The 25,955-nt window shown below is 42.5% G+C and overlaps 1 protein-coding gene and 1 long non-coding RNA gene across 2 annotated transcripts in view; one reads left to right on the forward strand and one right to left on the reverse strand.

Annotated features, from left to right (window-relative positions):
• The window catches only part of HERC6 (HECT and RLD domain containing E3 ubiquitin protein ligase family member 6), a 139,384-nt gene extending 124,298 nt beyond the window's left edge, over positions 1-15,086 (reverse strand). The window contains exon 1 of the mRNA XM_079153233.1: positions 14,923-15,086. Within this exon, the coding sequence (XP_079009359.1) occupies positions 14,923-15,053 (131 nt within the window). The 5' untranslated portion in view covers positions 15,054-15,086. The remainder of the gene's footprint in view (positions 1-14,922) is intronic.
• On the forward strand, positions 1,864-8,279 carry LOC306669393. The gene is made up of 4 exons (XR_013766087.1): positions 1,864-2,110; positions 4,693-4,838; positions 5,917-5,993; positions 6,690-8,279. It is a non-coding gene; the product is annotated as an uncharacterized lncRNA (long non-coding RNA).
• Positions 15,087-25,955: the final 10,869 nt, after the last annotated feature.

The raw sequence follows: 25,955 nt of genomic DNA on the forward strand, positions 1-25,955 counted from the left end.
GTGTGGGATGGCCACAGCATTGGCTTAGGGATCAAAACACTGAGATTCCTCCTCCTGTGCAGTTTACTTAGTAAAGGACCTTGCCATGCCCTTACTTGCCTCTAAGTCTTATTTCCTTTTTGTGGAAAGGGACAGGTTTTGATAAAATGACTTCTAAGGTGTCTGAACTTAAAATCTATTAATATGTTATCACAAAAGAACGTGCAAATTCTGTGTGGAAACTCACGTATCCTGACTTTATTCTATAAAGCATCATTTATGTCTATACACACATTCACACACACGCAAAGCATGCAGTTGCCATTACTGAGCTACCTCTACAAAGCATGGCAAAATTTCTCATGGTCCCAGACAACTTATTAGAGTTTTCAAGTGTAGTGAACTCTGCTGCTTTACCTGGAAGTGGTGTGTATACATTATTCTGGATCAGTAGTCAGACTTTGCTTGTTTCCCTGACATGACCCAGTGTTAACTACACAGGACAGCTCATAAGTCAGTGTTAGAGAAATATTCAGAAGTGATAAGAGTGAAGAAATGGTTATGCTGGGTGTAGTGGCACATGTGTATAATCCTAGCAACTCGAGAGACTGAAGCAGCAGGATCACAATCTCAAGGCCAGCCTCAGCAACTTAGCAAGACCCTCTCTCAAAATACAAAATACTGGGGATGTAGCTCAGGGATAGTCCTTGGGCTCATTCTCCAGTACCCAAAAAGTTAAATGTGAAAAAAAAAAAAAAAAAAAAAAAAAACCTTTATTTGGCTGAATCTTGAGTGCTTTGATGGGAAAATAATCTTGAAGGAAAGGAAAAGGTAGCACGAGGTGAGAATGCCGTAGTAGAGATTTTTCCCCTCTTTTCAGATTGAACTTGGGGCCCTCTACTACTGAGCCACATCCCCATTTCTAGTTTTCATTTTGAGACAGAGTTTCACTAGGTTGCCAAAGCTGGCCTCAAATTTGTGATCATTCTGCCTCAGCTTCCCAAGGTGCTAGAATTAGAGGTGTGAGACACTGTTTCTGGTGGAGAAAAGAATCTTTGTGCTCATAAACGTTGGAGTGCTTTCATAGCATGTGTAAGACCCTGGGTTCTGGATTCACTCCCCAGCACCAGAAAAAGATGTAATTCTAGGCAGAAATTGGAAATATTCAACGTGTCGCTGTTAAAGTTAATCAGGTTGAATGTGGTGGTGCACATCTGTAATCCCATCTACTCAGAAGGCTGAGGCGGAAGGATCACCAGTTTGAGACCAACTTGGACAACTTAGCCAGACCCTATCTCAGAATAAAAGCTCAATGGTAGAGTACCCCTGGGCTCATTCCCTATAACCTCAAGGAAAAAAAAAAAAAAACAAAACAAAAACCAAAAAACAAAAAAACCCCAGAAAAACAGAAAAAAGAAAAAAAAAAAAGTGAGGTTGAAAAGAGAAGAATGGGTTCTGGGAAGTGGCTTGACCCTTTCACACATGTAGGCTGCTAAGGGTGACCCTTTTGGCTGCTGCCCTACCCTCAACTTCAGGGCTAGAACTTGGGCCTCAGTATGCCAGTATAGAGCTGAGCTTGTCAGAATGGGCTGAGCGCTGCTCTTGCTAGGTTGAGAGGAAGCATGCCAGGTAACCAGTGTATTCACTCACTGCTTCTTTTTGGTCACTTCAACTGTTTTTTCCCTGCGCAGATAAAGCGGCTCCTTGCCTTATTGAAACACCAGACAATAGAAAAGTTGAATTTCTGGCTTGTGGTGGCTCTCATGCTGCCCTGTTCACGTAGGTAGGTGTATGTGGTCTCCTTTGACTACTTTTAGAAGAACACTGTGTATGAGGAGTTAATGTTATCCAGAAAAAAGGTGATGCATTCCTGCATGTAGGACTGTTTTCCTGATTATTGGGGGTTTTTACTTTGACAGTGCTTTATTTACCAGGAGTCAGCGAGTGTGCTTTCTGTATAGTATTTTTTCTAGCATCTGATATGAAGTTCCCTTTCCATAGGATGGACTGCTGTTTACTTTTGGTGCTGGAAAATATGGGCAACTTGGTCATAATTCAACACAAATGAGCTGAGACCCTGTTTGGTGACCAAGCTTGCTGGAAGTAGAGTGACCCAGGTAGCATGTGGAAGGTAAGTTGTAAAGTGTCAATGAAAATATCAATGGTATTGATAAACTTCGATAATTTAATAAAATGTTCATCTGTTTCTTTGAGATATAAACATTTTCAAATGGGTGAAGAATTTATATTATTAATCATCATAAATCTTTAAGTCTCCATCTTTGTTTTCTTTGACTTTGTGTGTGGAGGGGTAGGTACTAGGGATTGAACCAGGGCCTCACTCATGCTAGGCAAAATGCTCTACCACTGAACTACACGTGTATCCCGGCCTTTTACTTGTTTTTTATTTTTCAAATGCACAACTAAAATGAACTTTCTCTTGTCTCCTTTCTGAAATACCTCTGTTAACTTCAGGTGAACTTTCATCTTTAAGGAAAATAAGTCCTGATTATTTGGGGAAAGTAAATCAATGTTAAGTCACAAAGGGTTATCCATTAATGTATTCAGCCTCTCTCAAAACCTGTTGGGGCCAACGTGCTCTTTATTAGTTGGTTGCCTAAATCTTCAGATTACAGATTTTAGTTACAAGAGCTGCATTTTAGGCAACAATTAACTTTCAGAGTGAGGATTTTGATTTTTTACAGTTGTTTTTTTTTTTTTTTTTTTTAATAAGCCAAAAAATCTTGCTCGGACTCCTATGTTGATTTAATTGTTTTATTTGGTCATCACACTAATCAGTCCACTTCTTGCTGGTAAGATGCTGGGACTTGTTGGGATTAAGAAACATTTTTACCTAGATACATCTCTTTTGTTCAATTCTTTTCCTCACTAAACATAAGCAGATTCGGACTCATTTGAGAAATCCTTACTTTAAAAAATACAGTCTATAGACATACTGTTATGACAATGGTGATAATATTAAGGTAGACCAAATTATCACAGTTAGATTCTCTTAGCCAAAGTGATATCTTCTTAATGTCTGTCACATTCAATCTCTCTCCCCTTTTCTCTCCCATACTGGGAACTGAACCCAGAGCCTCCTGCACACTAGACAAGCACTCTCACTGAGCTACATCCCAAGCTTCCATTCACTATCTCTCTGTTTTGCTACTAGGAATCGAAACCCAGGGGACTTCACCACTGAGCTGTATCCTGATTCTTCTTATTTTGAGACAGGGTCTCACCCAGTTACTTAGGGCCTCCTTAAGTGGCTGAGGATGGCTTTGAATATGGAATCGTCCTGCTGAGCCTCCTGAGCTGCTTGATTACAGGTGTACACCACTGCACCCAACTCCATTGACTCTTAATCCAAGAAATGTTGCTACCACTTGGGATTCTTCCTAATACATGTTGCTTTGAAAAGCATGTATTTCAAGAGAAGGAACCACATTAGAGATCCCTTAGTGCAAACCAGGTTAATCCCGCTAGTAAGATGGGGGAATTCACTTGAAAGACACAGAACTTACTGCAAGTTGATATACTCACAGTCACATTTATTACAGGAAAAGGGTCCCATTAGTAAGAGTTGAAGGCAGAGAGGTGGAAGGCCAGGTCTAGGAAGAGTCTAAATGCCGAGTTTCTGCTTGTTTCCACTTGGAACAGCTGGATGGTGTTATTTCCTCTGGAGTCCCTGGAGTATTGTTAGCCAAGGAAGCACCCAAGTCCAGAGTTTTTGTTGGGGGTTCATTGCGTAGGTGTGGTTAATTGTACCCTTGCCAAGTAATTTAACTCGGTCTCCAGCTCCTTCCTCCCATGGGTCTGACTTCCGTCCCAGGCCGGGGGAGTTCTCCATGAGCCTCTAACAGGATGGTCTAGAGCCCCTCTCTCAGTGCCAGAGATGCTCCTCTTTGACCTGAAAAGTACTAAGGGTTTGGCAGTTATCTCCCATGAGTTGGGGGATAAGGGCAGACCCCTCTGAGCAAGGTTAAATTGCTTACTACACACCAGTATGTTGGAAGAGACCAGTGAACACATCGGTAAGAAAACCAGGGTGATAGACGTCTTTGGGAAATAGATTGGGGAGCTCAGAGAAGTGAGCTAATTTAGTCTTCTAGAATGGGGAGATGAGGGGTTCAGAGATGGCTTCAAGGAGCCAGTGACTCTCAAGCTGAGGCTTGAAAAAGGAATAGCAGGCTCGGTGATGCACGCCTGTAATCCCAGCAGCTCGGGAGGCTAAGGCAGGAGGATTGCAAGTTCAAAGCCAGCCTCAGCAAAAGTGAGGTGCTAAGCAACTCAGTGAGACCCCATCACTAAATAAAATACAAAAATAGGGCTGGGGATGTGGCTCAGTGGGTGAGTGCTGCTGAGTTCAATCCCCCTGTATCCACCACCACCCACCCACCCCCGCCTGCACCCTACTACAAAAGGAAAGAAAAAAGAACAGCAGGCAAGGGAAAGTGTTTGTTCCTAAGAAAGGGAACACGATTTGCCACTGTGTGACTCATGGCCTTGAGTAGATGCAGGCTTTCCAGAGTCTTCTCAGCCTCACGGTAGGTTTCTTGATTTTCAGAGAGTTTTTATCCTCTGAATGTTAGTTTCACTCTGATTGGGTAAACTGATTTTGGCAGTTTACTGTATTGCTAAATACTCTCTTAAGTACTCTCCTCATTGGGGAAAATGAAGAATTGACAGTATGTTGCTTTTATTTAATAGGTGGCACACGCTTGCCTATGCTTCCGATTTGGGAAAGGTCTTTTCCTTTGGTTTTGGAAAAGAAGGACAATTAGGGAATGGTGCAAAACACAGTCAGCTGATATTGCTTCCGGTGAAATTGCCATCAAATGAAGAACTCGAATTTGGTAAATTCTATAGGAGTATAGGATTCAACATAATACCTTGTTAGAGAAAGTGATTTTTCTAAGTGCATAAAATGACAAGGAAAGCAGTGTATGAATATGAAGGAGTTTGTCTGAACATTGGTTTCACTTTTTTATGTGTAAATAATTTTAACGATTCCATCTAATTTATCAAATCAGAATAAACCTCCTTTTTCTGCTTCTCCTTTGGATTAGGATTAATGTAAACATGAATAATGACATAATAAAGCAGACTGTGGATTCAGAGATGTTTGGTGATTTCAGTTTGTAAGAGACTTATTAAATTCCTGGATGATTGGTTTTCCTACCTGGCTTAATTGACCCATAATTGGAAGTATGCTCCAAATCGAAAGTGCTGGAAGTGTGCTCAGCACATACCTGACTATCTCACCAGTCCTTTTACTGGTTCTTGAAGATGTATTCTGTCATCCCTGTTTTGGGGGGAGGATACAGAAACCTGGAGAGCAAAGGGCTAGCTAGCCACTTACTGAAATCCAGGAAGAGGTTTAACTGGGATTGACCCTTGCTCCACGTAACCTCAGAACTCTGAGCTCTGAAACACCACAGTAGAAGTGTCTCGTTGTTTCTGAAAGCTTAAAGTTCTCTCATTTCCTCTGGGGAAACGAACAGTGATTTCCTCGAGCAATTCATATGTTATCTTTGATTCCTTATAACATTCCATGGCTCAAACTACTTACTCATATTCTTCAAAGCCAGCCATCATTGGTTAAATGTTAAGATCAGGGTTTTTCTGGGAATGGGAGCAGAATTAAACTAGGCAAAGGTTAATGAAATACTTCAGTGCTCTCTATAGAAGCATTTATGTTAATTACCTGTATGAAACAGATGGCACATGTCAACCTTATGTGACACCTATGTTTGATCGCTAATCTTTACCCTAGAGTATATATATCTCTACTTCTTAATTGGTGGGAAATGCACTGAGTTTTTGTGTGTCCCAAAGATAAAATGAGAACATTTAAGAATCGTGAGAGTATTTACACTGAGTGTACAAGTTTGTGCTAAGTGACGTTCTACACACTTTGTGCATCCCTTTCAGAAAGCCAAAGCTCAGGAAAGGAGCTGATTGTGATTGCTGGAGGGGATCAAAGCATTTTGCTGTGGATGGAAAAAGAGGTAAAAATAGATTGCTACGTGTTCTATAGCTTGGTGTTTTAAACAAAATAAAGGGTTCTAGGTCCAGGTTTATCCAGCTTCGACGTCATCGGGTTACTAAGGTGACTTTGGAAATAGATGGACATTGTTGATCCTTTACCATCTAAGCCGTTTCATTTCACCTACAAAAATCAATAGATTTGTCCCTAATGAATGTCAAGTCAGTGTAATGTCCTCAGACTCAACCTATCTTTTGGTGGGCTTCTTGCCAGTAGCATTGGTCAGGTGTTCGTGAGCAGATAGGTTAACAGATTCTAAGAAGGACTTTGCTAGCCAGTACACTGCTGAAAACAACTGAGGTCTATAGGCTTATGAATACTGAATTCCTAACGTCCCTACCCTCCTTGCCCCTGGAAATCAAGCGCCTCCTTCCATACCCAGCCCTTTTAGGAACATCCTCTTGAGAGTGTCCGATGTTCACCTTAATAGGATTGTTCTTGTATCCGTTGATGAGTGTTGTGACACTCGGAGAAATTGCTTTGACTCCAAGCCCCCTTGGACAGCAAATTGGTAATTCCTTGGTACAGTCTTTTTTCATGATTGTCCCAGAGCTAATTATTCATACTTTAAAATTAGTATTCTCTTCTTAGAATATGCCTAAAAGGTGGGTAACTTTCTGACATGTCTAAATTATTCTACTTATTTGTCTGTCTATAGAATTCCTTTGTTAATCTGAGGAGGAAAATTCTTTTATTAAATGAAGGTACTGTAAAGAGATGGATCACTGATGTGGGCACTAAGCAGTGGCAAAATACAAAAGGGTATGTACGCTCCATGTGTCTGACTCTTTAAAGTAGCGTTCCCGAATTGGTTCTGCACAACAGAGGGAAGTAAGACTCTGTGGTCCTCTAGTGTATTAGCCAGGATTGTCTAGGGAACAGAGGTAATAGAATATGTCTTCACCTACCTATTGAAAGAGAAATTATCTTAAATAATTAGCTTATGTAATTGTGGGGACACAGGTCTGAAATTTGTGGTCCAGCCACCAGGGAGGAATTGATGTTGCAACTCAAGTCTGAAGGCAGAATTCCCTTTTTGGAGGGCGGCTTGTTCTTTTCTTCTAAGACCTTCCAACTGTGATTGGATGAGCCCACCCACATAATGGAGAGTTATCTGTTTACTCAAAGTCTGCTGATCTAAACGTTAATCTGAATTTGAAAAATACCTTCACAGAAACTTCTAGAATAATGTTTGACCAAATATATAGGTAGCATGGACTAGCCAAGTGGACACCTAAAACTAATCAACACAATTAGCATGTACACTCCATGAAGAGAGCATTCTTTACCGTAAGATTTTTCCGGGCCTTTACTATATTTAGAGATATTGTGACTCTGCGCAGGAAATATATCCTGTGGCATTTCCCAACCCTGTCTGACCCTGGAACCACTTGTTCCTGAACATCTAAATCACATGTGAATTGTTGGACCAACCCTGTCCTCAGCTACAGAACTCATGCCAGCTATAAGGATTTTACTGATTCTTACAGGCGTGTTGAGACCTTTTAAGATGTGGCTTCTAATTCTGGAAGCTACTTGTACAAAACAGTTGTGTTATGACTTTCAGAGCATATGAGGGGAGGGGCACTATGGGGTAGCATCACCATGCTAGCAAAGCGCTACCATGCCTTGGATGCCAAGCAAAACAAAACCAAGTGAAAGCCGGGCTTGAGAGAATGAGTTCAAGCCTCCTGCCCCTCCCGTCCTGCAAGGACACAGCAACAAGGTGCCTTGACCTGGGACTCGCCAATCTCCAGAACCCTGGGAATGTGACTTGTATTGCAAATAAATGGCACAGCCCAAGGTTCTTTGTTACAGCATCAGGAAGGGACCCCCGGTATCTGGGAAGGTCTCCACTTCCTCCCTGTATGGGAAGGACACAGTTACTGGTTCTAGGATTCTCCGCCGGGGCATTTTATCCTTTCTTACTTTGAGCCTCTCAGTCACTGCTTTTGGCGAGCCAGGGTTTCTAGAGTGAAATCCGGTGGGAACCTTTGTGGGGAGAGGCTGATGAACATCCCTCCCTCTCAACAGGTGTTGATACCAAGTCCTAGAGCATCTGAGGGGACAGAGCACTATGGGGTAGCATCACCACGCAGGCAAAGCGCTACCATGCCTTGGATGCCAAGCATTCTGAGTCAGGAAGAAGTAGGAATTGAACGAACACTTTGCATGTAGACATGAGGCGTCCCATGAGAGCCCCAAGTGACTAGGGAGTCTCATCAGACTCCGGGTGAAAAGACCACTGGAGGACGCCACAGGTTTTAATCTCCAAATGTTGAACTATCATTCGCCACAGCCCCCGGAAGGAAAAACGCTTTTGGGGTCCTTTCTTATTCTTATGATGACAGTGGCAATGATCCTGGGGGCCCCAAAGTGAGAAGGCCAGTGGGGGGCTGTGCCCATGTGTGACTGGGTCACCCCCTGCTCTGACCTCACAAGCAGCCACTGTGATGCGCCGTCCCACCGCGGCCATATAAGCGGGTGGCTGGGCTGGGCTCTTCGTCCATAAGTACAGGAAGCTCTTGGTGGTGACCTGTCGGACTCCCAGATAGTTAGTGCGTTTGGTGGTTGGCGGTTGGTGGCTGGTGGTTGGTGGCTGGGGTTTGGGGGCTTTTGGTTTTTTGATTTGGGCTTTGGTTTGTTTGTTTGTTTTGTCTTTTGTCTTTTGTTGTTGGTTTTGGTGTTTTGTTTGGGTTTGTTATTTTTTTCTTAGCTAGCGTCCTCCGTCGGCGTTCCGGCTTTAGGATGCGTGGCAGTCAGAGTAGAGAGCATAGAGTAGAGCGGCAGGGGCCCAGCTCCTGCTACGAGGCGGCCCTCACGGACCACTACCAGGTGGTGAGGAAGCTCGGGCGGGGGGGCTTGAGCCAGGTGGTCCTGGCCCGCCATCTCCTCACCGGGGCAGAGGTGGCGGTGAAAGTCGTGGCCAAGACCAAGGCGCTCCAGCACGTCCTGTGCGAACCGCGGAGGTTGATGTCCCTGGAACACCCCAACGTGATCCAGCTCTTCCAGGTCATCGAGACCCCGCGCAACATGTACATGGTGATGGAGCGCGCAGGTGGGGGGCGACCTGACCCGTTGCATCTTGGTGTCTGGTGGCCTGAAGGAGGGGAAGGCCCGCAGGCTGTTCCGGCAGGCTGTGTGCGCCGTGCGCCACTGCCACGACAGGGGCATCGCGCACCTGGACCTGAAGCCCGAAAACCTGGTGCTGGACGCCGGGGGCCGCAGCGTGAAGCTCATCGACTTTGGCCTGAGCCTCACCTTCACGCCGGGGCAGAGGCTCAGCACCTCCTGGGGCACGCTCCCGTACTGGGCCCCCGAGCTGGTGCGGGGGCAGGACTTCGAGGGGCCCCCGGCGGACGTCTGGAGCCTGGGAGTCGTGCTCTTTGAACTGCTCACGGGGAGGCAACCGTTCCGGGCGTGCACCGACGAGGGCCTGCGGAAGCAGATCCTGCGGGGCCGCTACACCCTCCCCAGGCGCCTGTCCGCCGATGCCCGCAGCCTCATCCAGCTCATGCTGACGCTGGACCCGGCCCAGAGGCCCACCCTCGAGCAGGTAATGGGCCACCCGTGGCTGAGCCTGGGGCAGCAGCCTCCACCCAGCCCTGGCAGCCAGCCGTTCCCCAAACGCCCTGACCCCGCCATCCTGACCCTCATGCTGGACATGGGCTTCGACCCCTACGAAGCCTGGGTGTCCCTGGACAAGCGGAAGTGGGACGAGGCTGCGGCTACCTACCGCCTCCTCCAGCACCAGGGACTGCAGGGTGCGGGCCGCGAGCTCCAGGCCAGGCCTGTGGGCCGTCGCGTGGTCCCGGCTCTCCCGGCTCCCACAGATGCCCCCGGCGCCCGCGCCAACAAGTGTGCCAGCCAGCCTGCCCTTCCCGTGCCCAGCGAGCAGCAGCAGCCCGCGGAGGCCAGGTCGGAGGGCCAGAAGGGCGCTGCAGGTGCCAGCGGGCCCGCCGTCCCTCTGAGCTTCTTCCGTGTGCACTCGGCCCCGCTCAGCCCAGCCTGCCGGCGAGGCCCTGCGCCCCGCAGGCCAGAGCACCCCAGGCCCGGCTTCAGCAGGCGGGTGGCAGAAGGCCCCAGCTCGTCCTCCCAGGGTTCCTCCTCAGGCCGATCCTCCGACAGCTGCGGGGGCTGGAGGCGGGTCACTGGGAGGCTGGCCACCTTCCTTCAAAAACTCTGCTGCTGCGTGCCCTGCTTTTGCTGGCCTGCCTCCCCAAGGAGAGTGGCACCCATGCAAGGAAGCCACAGACGCCCCAGGGCCCCGCACAGAGTGGCTCCAGGGAACGTGCCCTGATGGGACAGGCAGACCAACAGACAGCAAGAGGTCCCCGAGCTCCGAGCATCCCGACCTGGTGGAGCCTGCACCCGCCCCAAGTGAACTCCAAAATCTTCGGCCATGATGTGCGTCAGCTGGCCCTGGCTTCCCCTCGGCGCGCTCCAGTCTGTGTCCTCCACCACTCTGCACCCACTACAGACATCAGAGACTCTGTCCTCTGGGACACTTCCCCCTGCCCTGCCCTGCCCTGCCCTGCCCTGGCCTTCCTTCTGGGCTTCTGGGACGGCAGAGATGGTTCTGAGAAGTTTCTCCTTCTCACCAATTGTATAATAAAATTGATGTTCCAAAGATAGTTTTCTTTTGCTTTGTTCTAAAACGGCAGGTTACAAAATAGAAATTTTTAAAAGGAAACACACACACACACACACTCACACACAGAACAACCACAGAGAGAGGCCTCAGGGCAAAGGCAGGAGCCCAGGGCCGGTACCACTGGGCCTCTGGCCAATGTACAGCATAGATAGGGACTCGGGCACCTCGATCCGGGGTAGATGGAGCCTCTCTCCCCTTGTCCTTAGTGTAGACAGATTCTCTCCTTGGGCCACTGTAGACCTGATTCCACTGCTTTGGCCAGAGACAATCCCTCTCCCAGACTGCGGGTCCTCCCTGAGGTTTGTGGTTCGGGGTCGCGGCTGGGGGGCCGCTGGTGTTAGAGAAGACACATCTGGAAAGGTATTGGAGACTCCAGAGTGTTCTGTTGCATCACCTCCATAATCCCATGGGCAGGGAGGCACGAGGCCGGTCGGTGGGCAGGGGAGGGCCTGCCTGCTGCAGGGGCTGGGGGCTTCACTGCATGCCCCGCAGCCTCTGAAACCAAAATCTCCTCCTGGTCACTGCTAAAGGTCATGGAGAGCGAGTATGTGGGCTTTGGGCGCTGAAGCGCTTAAACCCTCTCAGGCTTGCTACTTACCGAAAAGCCAAGTGAACATCAAGGAAATAAAGTTCCTAATATGAAGAGCTCCAAAAAGATCTTCAGGTGTAGATGACATCCCAGGAGAACTCTACCACACTTCTGAAGAAGAATTAGCACCAGTTGTATACAAACAATTCCCGGAAGCAGAAGCACAGGGAAGCATCCCCAATGTGTTTCGTGGAGCTGGAATTACCCCACCATCAAACCGACCTAATGGGCCAGGGTGAGCTCGGGGTTCAGTGTGTCTTGCGTCTTCATGAGGAGCCAGGGCAAGTTTGAGTCAATGTGCTAAGTTGATATGTGACTACTTTCTCTCCGTTAGGTAGATGTTTGTAGTGAAACAGAAAGAATGGAAGACACACTTCAAGTAGCTATCAACCATAGCAGAGGCTTTTGTCACCCTTGGGCACATTGTAATGATCCCCTCAGAGTCTCATGGAGGCCTCAGGTGCTCAGACTTCTCAATATTATCAATAATAGTATTTTTTGCCAGGCATGGTGGCAAATCCCCAGCGGCCCCAGGGGCTGATGCAGGAGAAAGGTCAGAGAAACTCAATATGATCGGTCTCTACATAAAACATAAAAACAGCAGATGCAGATGTGGCTCAGTGGTTAAATGCCCCTGGGTTCAACCCCCAGTACCAAAGGGGGGAATAATAAAAAAAGTATAAAAAAGTATTTTACACGAAATAAAATTATATAAAGCAACATCTCCTGTATCCCTAACTTTGATATTACAATGTTTCCCTTTACTGAATTATTTCCTGAACAATTTAAAAATAAACTGAATATTGAGAGTATTGATATTTTTTGAAGTATTATTGTACGTCTAATAATGTACACCCAAGTTCGAAAAGCCTATCAAGTTTGAAAAAAAAATCTAATTTTTACATGTTTGACGGCATGTAGACGTATATAATAAGGAATATCTCTAGAGGTTTTGATTTTATCAAACTGCTAGTTTATTTGAAATATCTAAATATTAAAGGTTTCATTAATTCATTGAACAATTACTTATACTCAATACAGTGTTCAAAGAACCATTCTAAAAGCAGTTATAATTATTTTGGTTAAACACTGAGCCCAATCAGGAACTCCGACTTATAGTTGGGGAGATGTGAAGTTGAAATGTGTCATTATCATGGCTGTGCAGTAAATTAATAAAGAGTTTGAACTATTAGCAAACAGTTAATGAATGAATTTTGTGGACCAGTTCTACCTAATGTTATATTTTAAGCTGTTATATAGCTTTGAAATGATTCCAAATACAAATTTGCCCTATTAGTGACATACATTTTGCTGTGATGACAACTTGAAGGGTAAGCCCCTTGCCCTGAGAATATTATATCACACTTCATCAGACCCCGTGTGTGAGTCTCTGTCTTCAGCCAGTGGACTCCAAATACTTGGGTATACTTTGGAGTATAGTACATACTTTGGTAGGTACTATAGACATTTCTTTGTGCTTCCCGTGTGGGTTCTATTTTCCATGATATAGGATCAGCACCCTGATGGGTCATCGTTGGCAGGGAGGCTTCCCAAGTGTAGAGAACACTGCTGCTGTGCCTCTCCAGCCCCACCCACTCGGTCAGTGATGTCACAATGTTAATGTGGACACACTGTGTTGGTTACTGTAGATTAAAGTTGGGCTTTTCTGCTACACTAGTCTTTCACATGTTGTAGAAAACAAAAGTGGTGCTGGCTTTTATCATTGTCATGGATTTTTCGGTGGTACTTGGGACTGAACCCAGAACAGTCTACCCCTAAGCTCTATCCCCAGTCCCTTTTATTCACTTATTTATTTTTATTTTAATTTATTTTTATTGTAAACAAATGGGATACATGTTGTTTCTCTGTACATGGAGTAACAGCATACCATTTGCATAATCATACATTTCTATAGGGTAATGATGTTTGATTCATTGTTATTTTTTTCCTCCCCCCCACTCCTCCCACCCCTCTTTTCCCTCTATACAGTCCCTCCTTCCTCCATTCTTTCCCCCCTCCCACCCCCTATTTGTATCATCATCCGCTTATCAGCGTGATCATTTGTCCTTTGGTTTTTTGAGATTGGCTTACCTCACTTAGCATGATATTCTCCAATTTCATCCATTTGCCTGCAAATGCCATAATTTTATTATTCTTTATGGCTGAGTAATATTCCATTGTATATATATACCATAGTTTCCTTATCCATTCAGCAACTGAAGGACATCTAGGTTGCTTCCACAATCTGACAATTGTGAATTGAGCAGCTATGAACATTGTTGTGGCTGTATCTCTGTAGTATGCTGATTTTAAGTCCTTTGGGTAGAGGCCGAGGAGTGGGATAGCTGGGTCAAATGGTGGGTCCATTCCAAGTTTTCTGAGGAATCTCCACACTGCTTTCCAGAGTGGCTGCACTAATTTGCAGCCTCACCAGCAATGTATGAGTGTACCTTTTTCCCCACATCCTCTCCAGCACCTATTGTTGCTTGTATTCTTGATAATCTCCATTCTAATTGGGGTGAGATGAAATCTTAGTGTAGTTTTGATTTGCATTTCTCTTATTAGTAAAGATGGTGAACATTTTTTTCATATATCTGTTGATTGCTTGCAGATCTTCTTCTGTGAAGTGTCTGTTCATTTCCTTAGCCCATTTGTTTATTGGGTTATTTGTATTCTTGGTGTAGAGTTTTTTGAGTTCTTTATAGATTCTGGAGATTAGTGCTCTATCTGAAGTATGAGTGGCAAAGATTTTCTCCCACTCTGTAGGCTCTCTTCGCATTACTGATAGTTTCCTTTGCTGAGAGAAAGCTATTTAGTTTGAATCTGTCCCAGTTATTGATTCTTGGTAATATAAGGCCTAACCACCCACAAGCAGCTGCAAAACCCCCCCCCCCTCCCCCGGAACCACACCTCGGCAATATGGCGCATATCCTGCTTCTCTTCTGGAGTGTCAGTTTCCCGCCAGTGCGGCCCCCCACCCAATCACTCTCCACCACCCTGCCTCAAATCCCTAGCGACAGAGGTTGCCCAATCACCTACCGCCCGTCCCATACCCTGGCCTATGAGACTTCTCTCCACTCTATATAAGTGTGCACATTCTCTGAATAAAGCAGAACTTCTCCGGTGGACGGACAGTTGGTGTTGCCTCACTCTTGAGTTTGATTTAAGGTGTGTGAGAAATGGTCTGAATTTATTAGTTTTTTCAAAGGACTGAGTAAGTATCCCAGTATCATTTCTTAATTATCCCGCTTTTTCAACTGATTTGAAATGCTTAGTCTCTAGAAATGTAGACGAATAAGTAAAAGAAGGGGGGAAAAGTTAATGTGTTGGGCCATTTCTTCTACCAGACTGTTTTTGTTCCTCTAGTATTTGTAACATGGTTTATGCTTTGAGTATTTCACATGGGTAGATTTTATATTATTAGAACTAAAGAGTGAAACAAAGTCCTCAAACTATCCTCTTTCAATTTTTGTGAACAAATTAGGTGAGATTAAATAGTAACTGTTGAGCAATTTAAAGTCTAACTATTGGAAAGAGCTCCGTATGCCCTAGTGACAATAAAAGTTCTTTCCACATTATCTATTATTTGTGCCTAAACCACTGAGACTTACAAGATATCGTCTTGAAAAAGGAAGTATATTCACTTACTTCCCCAAAAGTGGATTGAGTTCTTTTAAATCTTGTAATGATGGCTTTTTGTCCAGAAGTTGCTTATACAGAGCCAGTGGGAAAGAAAGGTTGGCAACTTTTAAATTGTATAGGGAGAGTCCACACAGCATCCCAAAGAGGAAATATCTCTTCTTCTCAAATGTGGACTGGAAAAGGAGGTACAACAAACAAATGAAATAAAACCCAAGTTATTATAAATGATCAATTACACAAAGGGATAATTATCTTAGTAAGGAAAATTTCCTAGTTCCCCCTTTTAAAATTAGAAATTGAAAAGAAGCTTCTGGAAAATTAAAAGTTGACGTTCTTTCACAGCTTATGATGTGATTTAAAATTTTTTGCCAGGTGCCATAGTGCATGCCTGTAATCCTAGTGGCTAGGAGGTTGAGGCAGGAGGATCTAAAGTATAAGATCAACCTCAGCCACTTAGTGAGTCCTTATGCAACTCAACACAACCCTTTCTAAAAGTTAAAACCAGAAAGGGCTGGGGATGTTGCTCAGTGGTTAAGCAACTCTGGGTTTAATCCCCAGTACATCACCCCCCACACACACATAATTCCTCTATAATTTTCAGTACAAATTAACAGTACAGAACATTAAATAAATGAATTTATTTTTTATTACGAACAGCACATCTGAAATATAAAAATAGTTATATGTTTCATGACTGAATTTTTCCTTTTTTATTTTGTTTTATTATTTTGTTTCTAAGAATTTTGTTTCTTTTAGTTGTACATGGGCACAATACCTTTATTTTACTTATTTATATGCGGTGGTAGGGATGGAACCCAGTGCCTCACTTGTGCCAGGCAAGCGCTCTACCACTGAGCCACAACCCCAGCCCTCACTCCCCTGGGCCTTTTTATGTTTTTATTTTGAGTTGGGATCTTGCTAAGTTGCTGAGGCTGGCCTCAAACTTGCAAACCTCCTGCCTCAGTCTTTTGGATTACTGGAACTACAGGCATTGCCACTGCACCTGGTTTTGTGATTTAGTTTTATATTATTGCTTTCCTATTCCTGTAGAAAAATCACACTGAGGAAGGAAGGATGGACTTCATCTCCATTTCTGGTCAGCATCAGGCTGTCAGATGAGTGTCCCATGACTGAAGTCCTCTTTGGCACTGCAGTTGAGTAACTAAAACACTTCAGTTCAGCCAGCTATAATTTAGAACCAGCTGGTAATGTTTCTGGTGTCTCATCACTGCATCTTATATATAAAACATTTCAGGAGATTGTTGTATACTAATTCAGACCTACAATTTTTAATACAGTCTGCGAACATCAAGAGACATTCAATAAATGCTTGCTGATAGACTGATTAAAAAGTCCTACCATGGCCACACCTTAGTTGTTCCTACCTTTTAGAGGTTCATTAATACTCCAAAAAGTGTGAAACGCCTTTCAGGAGTTTTTCACATGCCTTCATCCTTCCATCTCCCCAGCCCCTCTTTTTTTTTTTAATATTTTTTAGTTGTCGATGAACCTTTATTTGTGTATTATATGATTCTGCTTATATGAAGTGTCTAGGCAAATTTATTAAGATAGAAAGTGGAAATTGCTAGGGCTGAGGAGAGGGGGAATGAGAAATTATTTAATAAGGAGATTTTGTTTGTGGTGATGAAAAACCTGGATAGTGGGAATAGCTGTTCATTGTGAATATAATTAATGCCAATGAATTGCAAATTTAAACACAAATTTGACACATGCCTGTAATCCCAACCACTCCAGAGACCAAAGCAGGAGGACTGCAAGTTCAAGGCCAGCCTTGGTAACTTAGCAAGGCCCTCAGCAACTTAAGGTGGGAGGGGTGTGCTGGGGCTGTAGTTCAGTGATAAAATGTCCCTGGGATCAATCCCCAATACCAAGAAAAACAAAATTTAAAATGATAACTTTTACATTACATGTTCTTTACCACAATAAAGAAATGGAATAGCAAAACCTATGTCTCTGGGCTTTTCTTAAGATAGAATCCCACACCTCCTGCAGGCCAAGCACCTGTCCTACCACTGAGCTACATCCTCAGCCCCTCCCTTCAGCATCTCGATCCGAGTCTTGGTTCACCCCTACAATTTGATCAAGACGAAGATATTTTCTCCCACGTTCCAGGAATAGCCAGGCGATTAGGGGCAGAGCAGGGTCCCAGGACCTAGGAAGCTTCTTGGTGGAAGAGCCGCACAGAGACACGCTTAGGGGCAGAGTGAAGGTTCCAGGACTGCGGGCAGATTCTCTGAGGAGGGGCAGCCTGAGGAGACTCATTTGCGAATGGTGAGGCTCCCAGGCCCAGAAGGTAGGTCCGGGCCCCTGGGAACATTGCAGAGGAAGGCAGCCCAGCCCAGGCAGTAGTTGTGGATTGAGGGGAACCTCTAGGAGGGGAACTGACCAGCAAGACCTCCCCACCGTGTAAGTCTTCCCTGCCGGGTGAGGTTTTCCCACCAGGACGATAAAACCAGAGACACAGGCCCAAACAGGCCTTGCCTCAGCCCGCAGCCTAGTACCCATTTGGATGACCATTGTTCAAAAAGTGGAGGCACCTCTTCCCACTAGAAGGGAATATACCCCACCTGAAGGCCACCACTCCTAGAGAGGCAGCTTCCTTGTGAACACTGCATTATCAACTTCCTCCAAGACTTCAGGCTACTGAAGGCTAAGAGGGGATATACTAGAAATCTTCAGGGACATAAGTCAATGGAGGAAATATCTCAGCAGTCCACTGATACCGGAACAATATGAGAAAACAAGGGAAGAAAATGCCCCAAACAAATCTAGATGTTACATCAATACAATCCAATGACAGCATGGCAGAAAAAATAAGAGAAAAGGAGTGCAGAATGTACATAATTAAAATGATCAGGGAACCAAACGATGAGATGAAAGAGCAAATGCAGGCATTGAATGATGAGATGAAAGAGCAAATGCAGGCAATGAATGATGAGATGAAAGAGCAAATGCAGGCATTGAATGATCACACCAATCAACAGTTAAAAGAGCAAATACAGGAAGCAAAAGATCATTTCAATAAAGAGTTAGAGATATTGAAAAAAAAAAAACCAAACAGAAATCCTTGAAATGAAGGAAACAATGAACCAGATTAAGAACTCCATAGAAAGCATGTCCAATAGGATAGAACACCTGGAAGACAGAACCTCAGATATTGACGACAAAATATTTAACCTTGAAAACAAAGTTAACCAAAGAGAAGATGGTAAGAAATCATGAACAGAATCTCCAAGAACTATGGGATATCATTAAAAGGCCAAATTTAAGAATTATTGGGATTGAGGAAGGCTTAGAGAAACAAACCAAAGGAATGAACAATTTTTGAATGAAATAATATCAGAAAATTTCCCCAATCTTTCATTCCAAGAATGAAATGGAAAACCAGGTTCAAGAGGCTTATAGGACTCCAAATACACAAAAGTACAACAGACCCACACCAAGGCACATTATAATGAAAATACCTAACATACAAAATAAAGACAGAATTTTAAAGGCTGTGACAGAAAAGAACCAAATTACATTCAGGGGGAAACCAATACGGATATCAGCAGATTTTTCAATCCAGACTCTAAAAGCTAGAAGGGCCTGGAACAACATTTCTCAAGCCCTGAAAGAAAATGGATGCCAACCAAGAATCTTATACCCAGCAAAGCTTACCTTCAAATTTGACGATTAAATAAAATCCTTCCATGATAAACAAAAGCTAAAAGAATTTATGAAAAGCAAGCTGGCATTACAGAACATTCTCAGCAAAATATTCCATGAGGAAGAGATGAAAAAAATCAGCAAAGGGAGGAATTATCCTAAAGGAATTGTCAAATAAAGGAGGAACCAAGTCGTGTCAAAAAAAAAAAAATAAATAAATAAAATTTTAAAAAATGAGCCAAATGACTGGGAATACAAATCATATATCTGTAATAATTCTGAATGTTAATGGCTTGAACTCATCAATCAAAAGATGTAGACTGGCAGATTGGATTAAAAAGAAAGATCCAACAATATGTTACCTTCAAGAGACTTACCTCATAGAAAGAGATACCCATAGACTAAAGGTGAAAGGATGGGGGAAAACATACCATGCACATGGACTCAGCAAAAAAGCTGGAGTATCCATCCTCATTTCAGATAGTGTGGACTTTAAGCCAAAGTTAGTCAGAAGGGATAAAGAAGGACATTTCATACTGCTTAAGGGAAGCATAAATCAGCAAGACATAACAATCATAAACATCTATGCCCCAAACAGTGGCTCATCCCTGTATGTCAAACAAATCCTTCTCAATTTCAGAAACCAAATAGACCATAACACAATAATACTAGGTGATTTTAACACGCCTCTCTCACCACTGAACAGATCTTCCAAACAAAAATTGAATAAAGAAACCATAGATCTCAATAACACAATCAATAATTTAGACTTAACGGACATTTATAGAATATACCATCCAACCAAGAGCGAATACACATTCTTCTCAGCAGCACATGGTTCCTTCTCTAAAATAGACCATATATTATGCCACAAAGCTAATGTTAGGAAATACAAGAAGATAGAGAGACTACCTTGTATTCTATCAGATCATAATGGATTGAAGTTAGAAATAAATGAAAGAGTAAAAAACAGAAACTACTCTACACCTGGAGATTAAACAATATGCTATTATATGATGAATGGATAACAGAAGATATTAGGAAGGAAATTAAAAAATTCTTAGAGGTAAATGAGAACAAAGAAACATCATATCAAAATCTCTGGGACACTATGAAAGCAGTACTTAGAGGAAAATTTATTTCATGGAGCGCATTCAATAAAAGAAGTAAAACTCAACAAATAAACGACCTAACACTACAGCTCAAAGCCCTAGAAAAAGAAGAACAGACCAACACCAAAAGTAGTAGAAGACAGGAAATAGTTAAACTCAGAGCTGAAATCAACGAAATTGAAACAAAAAAAAAATACAAAAAATTGACAAAATAAATAGTTGGTTCTTCGAAAAAATAAACAAAATTGATAAACCTTTAGCCGCACTAAAAAAGAGAAGACGAGAGAAAACCCAAATCACTAAAATTCAGATTGAACAGGGGAATATCACAACAGAAACGATTGAAATACAAAACATAATTAGAAGCTATTTTGAAAATCTATACTCCAACAAAATAGAAAATTTCGAAGACATCAACAGGTTTCTAGAGACATATGAATTGCCTAAACTGATCAAGGAGGACATACACAATTTAAATAGACCAATTTCAAGTAATGAAATAGAAGAAGTCATCAAAAGCCTACCAACAAAGAAAAGTCCAGGACCACATGTGTTCTCAGCTGAATTCTACAAAACCTTTAAAGAAGAGCTCATTCCAATACTTCTCAAAGTATTCCATGAAATAGAAGAGGAGGGAACCCTCCCAAACTCATTCTATGAAGCCAATATCACCCTGATACCTAAACCGGACAGAGACACATCAAGGAAAGAAAATTTCAGACCAATATCCTCAATGCACATCAATGCAAAAATTCTCAACAAAATTTTAGCAAATTGCATACAAAAACATATTAAAAAGATAGTGCACCATGATCAAGTGTGTTTCATCCCAGGGATGCAAGGTTGGTTCAACATCAGGAAATCAATAAATGTAATTCACCATATCAACAGACTTAAAGTCAAGAGTCACATGATTATTTCAATAGATGCAGAAAAAGCATTTGATAAAATACAGCACCCCTTCATGCTCAAAACACTAGAAAAAATAGGGATAATGGGAACATTCCTTAACATTGTAAAGGCCAACTATGCTTAGCCCATGGCTAATATCATTCTAAATGGTGAAAAACTGAAAGCATTCCCCCTAAAAACTGGAACAATGCAGGATGCCCTCTTTCACCACTTCTATTCAATATTGTCCTTGAAACTCTAGCCAGAGTAATTAGACAAACCAAAGAAATTAAAGGGGTACGAATAGGAAAAGAAGAACTCAAACTATCCCTGTTTGCTGATGACATGATTATATATTTAGAGGAACCTGGAAATTCCACCAGAAAACTCTTAGAACTCATAAGTGAATTCAGTAAAGTAGCAGGTTACAAGATCAATGCTCATAAATCCAATGCATTTTTATACATAAGTGATGAATCTTCAGAAAGAGAAATTAGGAAAACTACCCCATTCACAATAGACTCGAAAAAAAATAAAATACTTGGGAATGAATCTCACAAAAGAGGTGAAAGACCTCTACAATGAGAACTACAGAACACTAAAGAAAGAAATTAAAGAAAACCTTAGAAGATGGAAAGATCTCCCATGTTCTTGGATAGGCAGAATTAATATTATCAAAATGGCACTACCAAAAGTGCTATACAGATTCAGTGCAATTCCAGTTAAAATCCCAATGACGTACCTTACAGAAATAGAGCAAGCAATTATGAAATTCATCTGGAAGAATAAGAAACCCAGAATAGCTAAAGCAATCCTTAGCAGAAAGAACGAAGCAGGGTGTATCGCAACACCAGATCTTCAACTCTATTAGAAAGCAATAGTAACAAAAACGGCATGGTATTGGTACCAAAATAGACAGGTAGATCAATGGTACAGAAGAGAGGACATGGACACAAACCCAAATAAATACAATTATCTCATACTAGACAAAGGTGCAAAAAATATGCAATGGAGAAAAGATAGCCTCTACAACAAATGGTGCTGGGAGAATTGGAAATCCATAAGCAGCAGAATGAAACTAAACCCATCTCTCTCACCATGCACGAACCTAAACTCAAAATGGATTAAGGACCTTGCAATCAGACCAGAGATCCTTCATCTTATAGAAGAAAAAGTAGGTCCAGATCTTCAACATGTAGGCTTAGGACCAGATTTCCTTAACAGGATTCCCATAGCACAAGAAATAAAAGCAAGAATCAATAACTGGGATAGATTCAAACTAAAAAGCTTTCTCTCAGCAAAGGAAACTATCAGCAATGCAAAGAAAGAGCCTACAGAGTGGGAGAAAATCTTTGCCACTCATACTTCAGATATAGCACTAATCTCCAGAATCTATAAAGAACTCAAAAAACTCTACCCCAAGAATGCAAATAACCCAATCAACAAATGGGCTAAGGAAATGAACAGACACTTCACAGAAGAAGATGTACAAGCAATCAACAAACATATGGAAAAATGTTCAACATCTCTTGTAATAAGAGAAATGCAAACAAAACTACCCTAAGATTTCATCTCACCCCAATTAGAAAGGCGATTATCAAGAATACAAGCAACAACACGTGTTGGCAAGGATGTGGGTAGAAAGGTACACTCATACATTGCTGGTGTGGGTGCAAATTAGTGCAGCCACTCTGGAAAGCAGTGTGGAGATTACTCAGAAAGCTTGGAATGGAACCACCATTTGACCCAGCTATCCCACTCCTTGGCCTCTACCCAAAGGACTTAAAATCAGCATACTACAGAGATACAGCCACATCAATGTTCATAGCTGCTCAATTCACCATAGCCAGATTGTGGAACCAACCTAGATGCCCTTGAATTGATGAATGGATAAAGAAACTGTGGTATATATATACAATGGAATATTACTCAGCCATAAAGAATGATAAAATTATGGCATTTGCAGGCAAATGGATGAAATTGGAGAATATCATGCTAAGTGAGCTAAGCCAATCTCAAAAAACCGAAGGCGGAATGATCTTGCTGATAAGTGGATGATGACACATAATGGGGGGTAGGAGGGGTTAGTGTTAGGGTTAGAGTTAGGGTTAGGGAGGGTGGCAAGAATAGAGGAAAGAAGGACTGTATAGAGGGAAAAGAGGGGTGGGAGGGGGAGGGATGGGGGAAGGGAAAAAATAACATAATGAATCAAACAACATTACTCTATGTAAATTTATGATTACACAAATGGTATGCCTTTGCGCCATGTACAAACAGAGGAGATACATGTACAAACATGTATCCCATTTGTTTACAATAAAAAAAAATAAAAAATAAATAAAAAAAAGTAAAATGGCTCATTCATTGACCTTAAAATAGGGAGATAGCCTGAATGATCCAGGTAGACCCAGTGGCATCCCAAGGTCACTTGGGAAGAAGAGCGAGGGAGAAGAGTCACTATCAGAGTAATGTGATTTAAGAAAAACTTCATCAGCCATCACTATCTTTGAAGAGTAAAGAAGGCTGAGACAATTAAAGCAAAGGAGCTTTAGAAGCAGGAAAAGGTGAGAAATGGAATCCAACTCCAGAGTCCCCAGAAGGGAAGGCAGCCCTGCCTATGCCTTGACTGTAGTTCACCGAGACCCAATGTCAGTCTTCTGATCTCCAACTGTAAGACAGTAATTAGGAGGACTGGGGTTGCAGCTCAGCTATAGAGAGCTTGCCTAGCACACACAGGCCCTGAGTTCTATCCCTAGCACTGCAAAGGAAAAAAACAAAAACAAAAACAAACAAAAAACCCAGATAACAAATTTGTATTGTTTTAAGGCACCAAGTCATTGGCAATAGGAAACTAAAATGGCTCCCCAGCTCACCTGATGAGTCACACAGTTTGGGAACCACTGTTTTAACCTTTGAGACTGCCCCTGCCCTTTGTCCAGCTTGCAACAGCAACACTTTCCTCACCTGGGACATTATTCCCACTGAGGGCCAGCTGCCCAGCATTGTTGTTTCCCCAGCCAAATGAAGTCCCACAGAGTGACAGGGCAAAGCTGTGAGCCCCTCCGGCTGCCACCTGAGCCAGTGGGATGCCCTCCAGGGACCTCACCCGCTGTGGGCTGGCCTGGGAGGGGAACTCCTTGCCCAGGCCCAGCTGCCCATGGCTGTTCTTTCCCCATGAAAACACTTGGCCATCTGTAAAAATAAAGAAAAGAAATTCTGAGTTGCATACACTGGAATACCAAATTCAAGTTGAATCTACTACCTTAATTCTACAAATCCCCCCAACTTCATTGAGGTGTAACTGAAAAATTAAAATCACATACATTTAACGTGTTCAACAGTCTATTTTAATTTATATACATATTGTGAAATGAACGCCATGATCATCTAATATTAATAATTACATAGTTACTTTTTCTGTTTGATGAGAGTATTTAAAATCTGCCCTCCATGCTGGGGCTGTAGCTCCAAGAGAGAGATTGAATCTGGGGCCCTGTGCATGCTAGGCAAGCACTCTACCCCTGAGCTTCATCCCCAGTCCTGTCATAAGGATTATTTGAGCTGCATCTGAGAATCAACAGATGCAGGAAGAGTTCTCTGCCCTCCCCTGATCTGCATAAGAGTAGGATCTAAATTTCCCTAGTGAAGCTGTCTGCAGTTCTGCTCTGTGGAGAGGAGAGCAACTCTTATCCCTGGGGATGGAGTGCTGGCATGGAGATGAGTCTGTACAAAAAACCTTTATCTTCCATTAGTTTCCCCATATTTTCTAATCACTTCCCCATAACTTCTTTCCCTTGAAGCCCAAACTCCCTTTCTTTTGTTAAAGTGGTATATGGGTCCCTGAGTCTAACCACTTCTTTTCAGTTTCATTATTTTTCTGGGAACTCCTGTGTACAAAAAGATCAACAAATATTGAGTGCATTTTCTCTGTTAATCTGTCTTCTGTTCATTTAATTCCAAGCCCCCAGACACTAAAAGTAAGAGGATAGAGGAGATTTTCCTCCCCAGCATTCTCCTTTCAGAAATTTGAATTGAAGGGTTGGGGTTGTGGCCCACCTAGCACGTAGGAGGTGCTGGGTTAGATCCTCAGCACCACATGAAAACAAATGAATAAAATAAAGTTATTGTGTCCATCTACTACTAAAAAATATTTTAAAAATTTGGATTGTTGATGGACATAGTGTGGGAGAGGTTAGAAGGCAAAATGTGAGGTTATAATTTTGACATCTTGACTTTTCTTTCTTTGATTTAGGTTAAAAAAAAAATGCTTTGTCTTGGTTTACCAGTGCAGACAAGCCATTCGACACAAAGGGCCAAGGGCTGGAAGTAAAGCCACTACTAAGTTCTGAGGGAGTTGGCCAGTCAGATCATATAAGCAGGGACTACCGCTCATGGTAAGAAATGAATGAGGCACTATTTAGAGCATAGTGAGAACAAAGAAACTGGACCATCAAGAACAACATATCTATTGAAATCTAGAAAGTTAAAAACTTTTAAATGTGTTAAAATGAACATTAATGCATTAGACATCAACAGTTATCAATCAGAAAACTATTTCCTAATGACACTCAGAGCTCTAAAATGTGATTTTTACCTTTTGATAATGCCAGGGAGTGGTAGTGTCCACAGGGAACTTGTATTATTTTTATACCAGCTAGAGCTTTTATTTTCCTATAACAGAAATAATACAAAATCCATTATAAACCCTTATTTAGGGTGAGTTGCCAGGTAAACTACAGATCTACAGATACATAAGACACCTGTTGTGGAAAAACAATTTTATTGTGTCTCTCTCTCTTTTTTTTTTTTTTGTACCAGTGATTGAACCCAGAGGCGCTTAACCACTAAGCACACCCCCTGCCCATTCATATGCACCACTAATTAGATGATAGCATTTGGTTACCTTAGAAGTGTCATAGTTGTGGGCTGGGGTCATAGATCAGAGGTAGAGCACTTGCCTAGCATGTGTGAGTCACTGGGTTTGATCCTCATCACCACATAAATATAAATTTAAAAAAAAAGGTATTGTGTCCAGCTACAACTAAAAATATAGTTTTAAAAGTGTCATAGTTACTCCTGCTGTTTACCTGCCCTTCATTGAATTTCTTCACCGTAACATTCACTGTGAAGAAATCACATCGTGTCAAACTGTTTTTAACATGACATCAACATTTACAAAAATACAGGACAGAATTCAAAACAGTGTATAATGCAAAAACTACTTCTATTGGACTTCAAGTCGTTATAGAATATCAAAATTTTTATTGTTTTTTAAAAATATTTTTTAGTTGTAGTGATCTTTTATCTATTTATTTTTATGTGGTGCTAAGGATTGAACCCAGTGCCTCACACATGCTAGGCAAGCAC

This window comes from Sciurus vulgaris (genome assembly GCF_902686455.1).
Source record: "Sciurus vulgaris genome assembly, chromosome: 9".
In the NCBI taxonomy this organism is placed as follows: domain Eukaryota; kingdom Metazoa; phylum Chordata; class Mammalia; order Rodentia; family Sciuridae; genus Sciurus; species Sciurus vulgaris.